We start from the raw sequence: 4456 nt of genomic DNA on the forward strand, positions 1-4456 counted from the left end.
TTAGGCTGGCTTCAAACTCCTTCTGCCTCAGTGTTCTGAGTGAAGTGATTACTGAAATGTGCCATCACACCTGGCTAAGTGTTCTAAAGCATAAAGGAGAGATTTACTCTGTGTGGGTGTGTAGAGTGCCCAGGCAGGAATAGAAAGGGCCTTAAAAAGAAAAAACAACCTAGAATTATTTAGGAGACTTGTAAGCCTACCACTAATTATTAACTGGGATCATAAGTCTAAGAATTACTTACAAAAAAAAATCCATTTTCAGTTATATGTAAGCAGAGAAGTATACTAACTACATTGTGGGTGAGACACACATTCCCTGCAGACAGTCCAGTCCTTGTCCCTGAGCTTGCTGCTTCCCCCCTTAGGTATGCAGTGCTTTGTGGTCAGCTGGCTGAGCATGAGGGCATCTCGAAGCGTATCCAGAGTGGCTTTAGCTTCAAGGTGAGGACAGGCTTCTCTTTCCCTTGTGCTGGCCAGTCCAAGCTCCCTGCTCCCTGCTCCCTTAGACTGGCTTTCTCACAGCATCAGTGCTTTGTTGCTCTCTTCTGAGCAGCTCCAAGCTCGATGTTGATTTGTATTTTCTCCTCAGGAACACGTGGACAAAGCTATTGCACTTCAGCCTGCTGACCCCAGGGGTCACTTCCTTCTTGGCAGGTGGTGCTACCAGGTGAGCTACACACCAGGCGAGGCCTGACATGTTCCTGCCACGCCATCTCCAGCAAGGTCCTCACATGCTTCCTGGTCTGGCTCTTATTCCTCTGAATTGTTCATGGTATTGGTAGATGACCCTGTTGTATGTAGCCCAGTCCGGCCTTCAACTCATGATCTTTCTGCCTTAGCCCAAGTGCTGGGATTACAGGTATAGGACATCATGTCTAGATACTGCTTTTAATGGGTACCATTCCCAAAGAAACCTTGGACAGTGCTGCCGACTGAGTCTAGGGAGTCCCATGAACTATACACTCTAAAGCTCTGTGTCCCGACCCAGGAAACTTTATGTATGTGCTTGTGTGCATGTGGCTGTACACATGCCATGGTAGTGTGTGGAGGTCAGGGAACCACCTGAGGAACTTGGTTCTCTCCTTCAACCATGTGAGCACTGCTCAGGTCTAGGGTTGGCAGCCAATGGCCTTACATTGCTGAACCATCCTGGTAGCCTGAAACTGGTTTTTTGGAGATGGGATTTCATGTAGCCCACTTGAACTGATTCTCTTGTATCTAGAGTGGGAATACAGGCACATAACAATTTGCATTTTTGATGGCAGGTCTCTCACTTGAGCTGGCTGGAAAAAAAAACGGCTACAGCCTTGTTTGAAAGCCCTGTGAGTGCCACTGTGCAGGATGCACTCCAGAGTTTCCTAAAGGTATCAAGAAGGGAGGGGTGGGTGGAAGCCACAATGGCTTGCTCCTGGGATAGATGTGTTTCCTGGTTGGGGACAATTTTGCATTTGCCTTATTTTGAGGGAAAATCAAGAATACTTGGAGTCTTATCAGTCTTGTGATTATTATATAGAGCTTTCTCATACCTAAACTTCAGCATGAATTTATGAACCTGTTAATAAAATTACTTTCTTCTTTCTCCAGGTTGAAGAACTACAGCCAGGATTTTCAAAAGCTGGACGGGTATATATTTCTAAGGTAAATTCACCTTTTAACAAAGAAAGTGAATACTTATGTTGTATTTCTGGGATCTTTTAGTGCTGGGGATTAAACAGTCTATGCTCTGCCACTGAGCTATCTGTCAAGTTGAAAGCTTTACTGAGATGCTTTTTTTGAGACAAGGTCTTGAAATCTAAGAGACCCACCTGTTTATGCTTCTTGAGTGCTAGAATTAAAGGTGTGCACCACCATTCTGACCTTCTGGGCACACAAACACATGGATCTTTCTGATCTTTATGTTTCACTGTTCTTTCTTCTCAGTGCTATAGAGAATTAGGAAAAAACTCTGAAGCTAGAAAGTGGATGAAATTGGCCCAGGAGCTGCCAGATGTCACCAATGAGGTAAGAGCACTTCAAAATGTAGTTTAGGCTGGCCTCCATGTGATCATTTTGTCTGAGCCTCCCAAGTAGAATTATATTATACTACATCCTACCTTGGTACTAAGTTATATGGGGAAGTCATGTGTATGCTCTGAATCATATGGTCAGGATGGCCTCAGTGTCTATCCTCCCCTTCCCCCTTATTTGAGACACAGTTTCTTTTGTTATTTGACACTGTGCATACTGAGCTAGCAGGCCAGAGAGCTTCAGGGGACTCTCCATCTTTTCCTATGTCCCTTAGGAGCACTGTGTTACTGTACTTGGTTTGATGAGGGTTCTGAGGTCTGTGCACTCACACCCTAATACTAAGATGGCAAATGCTCCCCAGGCTCTAATAAAATTTTTAAAAGAGCCTTTACATACTGATTCCGCCCCAGAGTCTCCCACGTACACCTCACCTAACGGAAAAGACAGACTGCATGGGCTCTAAGCTATCTTGGGGAAAGTTCAGAGGAAGAATGGTAACAGCTCAGTAGAGAAGCAAAGGGTCCCAGTCCCTTGTCAGGTTCTTGTGACTTGGGAAAAGCTCAATTCTGATTCTATACTTGATTTGTTTTCTTTGCCTCCCAGGATTCAGCTTTCCAAAAAGACCTGGAAGAATTGGAAGTAATTTTAGGAAAATAACCACATTTCAGTTACTTGGGGGCTACTACTTAAATGTGGAAAAGAAAATCAAGTTGCTTTTCCCCCCTGTGATCCTACTGTGTTCAGGAATCCAACCAAGATTGGCTTAGGGGATGTCTGACTGCTACTACCATCATCCTCAACTTTCTATGTTATCAGTTAATTTATTCTAATCTCCTACTTAATCTAAAATTGGGGATGTACTTGCAGCTAAGGTTTCTGCTTTCTTCCTCTTAAGTGAATCCTTGAACAATCAAGACAGTATAGCCATAGGATTTAGGATGGACACAGCACAGAAGGCTAAGAGCTGAGAGAACAAAGGAGTAGAACTGTCTTCCAACTGCCAGTGAGGGAGATGAACGTCAAAGAGCCCCAGCAACAAAGCATAGGACTCAGAATATTCTTTGCTAATATTCAACACCTATTTATCGTCCTATAAAGTCATGCCCTACCTATGAGGACAAAAGGAGCTGCCAGTACAGCCCTCATACCACCCATCATGTAAACGCTGCCTGTATTCCTGGGGTGAGAGGCTGGACCACATGACTTCCAGAGTTCTGGCAGCTTTTGGGGATGACAGCACTGGCAAAGGGTTTATAAAAGTATTTTGAAAGTGATCTGAAGAGGTGCCTGGAATATTTTTTTGGTACAAATTTGAAATAAACTAAACTAAATTTGATTAGAAGGATATGTTGTCTGTTTCTATTATTTTTGACTTCAGAGTTCTTCCCTTCCACAGGAGAAATTAAAGACAAAAACAGTATAAATACTTTGAGTTCTTTGTTTATAATCTTTTCAGAAAAAAAATTAGGCTTATTTGTGTGTGTCACGTGTGTGTGCATGAGGGAGGCTAGAAGAGGAAATCAAGACATGGGTATTGGGAATCAGACTCAGGTTCTCTGGAAGAGCAGCAAGTGTTCTTAACAGCTGAGCTATTTCTTCAGGAGTAAGAAATAGGAGGGTTTTTTTTTCCTACCAAACACTATAAAACTTGGGTTTAGGACAAAAAAAATTCTAATCTGTGTCAAACTTACCACTTTGTAAGTTTTCTATGCAAATGTTTTATCCCTCCACCCAGTAAAACCTTTGTTTACACAAAGGCCCCCCACTTTGTTACAGGATAGTTAGAGCAGCAACCCCTTTTCCTTGCTTTGTAGACTAAGCTGCCCTAAACTCAAGAATCTACCTGCCATCTGAGTGCTAAGTTAAAAACAAGTCCCAGCATACACAGGCCCCCTCCAAAAACATTTATTATTTCTCAGAGGCTGGAGAAATGGCTCAGTGGCTATAGGCACTTGCTCTCTCACAGGGGACCCAGGCCCAGTTCTCAGCACCCAAACAGTGACTCATAATCATCTGTAACTCCAGTCCCAGGACATTTGATGACTTCTTCATGTAGCAGGCAGGCACACGTGGTGTGTACATACAAACATGCAAGAAAATGCTTATACACATTTAAAAAAAAAAAATTATGGGTATGCTCCCAGAGGCCAGAAAATGTTAGATTCCTAGAGCTCAAGTTGAAGTTGTTTGTGAGTTACCTGATAGAGGTGCAGGGAATTGATTTTCAGACCTCTGACAAAGCAAGCAACTCTTACCTGCTAAGCCATATCCATGGAGCTCCCAATGCCTTCAGGGCCTCCTGTTTCTGTTATCCCCATAACTAACTTAAAATATATGATGACTTCTCCATCTCTTCAGCTCCCGACAGCTGCCAGCATTTTCAGCTTACCTAGTCCATTGCTTTTGTCTCAAACTTGTATAAAATTGATTTTGAGCTTCCTTCTAAATC

The 4456-nt window shown here is 43.1% G+C and overlaps 1 protein-coding gene across 2 annotated transcripts in view; it reads left to right on the forward strand.

The window, feature by feature from the left end:
• Rmdn3 (regulator of microtubule dynamics 3) overlaps positions 1-4456 on the forward strand; it is a 28012-nt gene that overhangs the window by 14046 nt on the left and 9510 nt on the right. Inside the window, exons 8-13 of one of the 2 annotated variants that reach the window (XM_021640582.2) lie at positions 366-441; positions 590-667; positions 1266-1364; positions 1585-1638; positions 1921-2001; positions 2611-3349. In XM_021640582.2, the coding sequence (XP_021496257.1) occupies positions 366-441; positions 590-667; positions 1266-1364; positions 1585-1638; positions 1921-2001; positions 2611-2664 (442 nt within the window). In that variant the 3' untranslated portion in view covers positions 2665-3349. Of the gene's footprint in view, positions 1-365; positions 442-589; positions 668-1265; positions 1365-1584; positions 1639-1920; positions 2002-2610; positions 3350-4456 lie in introns of those variants that run through there. The other variant, XM_060371844.1, reaches the window with a different exon arrangement.

Source organism: Meriones unguiculatus, chromosome 18, assembly GCF_030254825.1.
Source record: "Meriones unguiculatus strain TT.TT164.6M chromosome 18, Bangor_MerUng_6.1, whole genome shotgun sequence".
NCBI classification, from domain to species: domain Eukaryota; kingdom Metazoa; phylum Chordata; class Mammalia; order Rodentia; family Muridae; genus Meriones; species Meriones unguiculatus.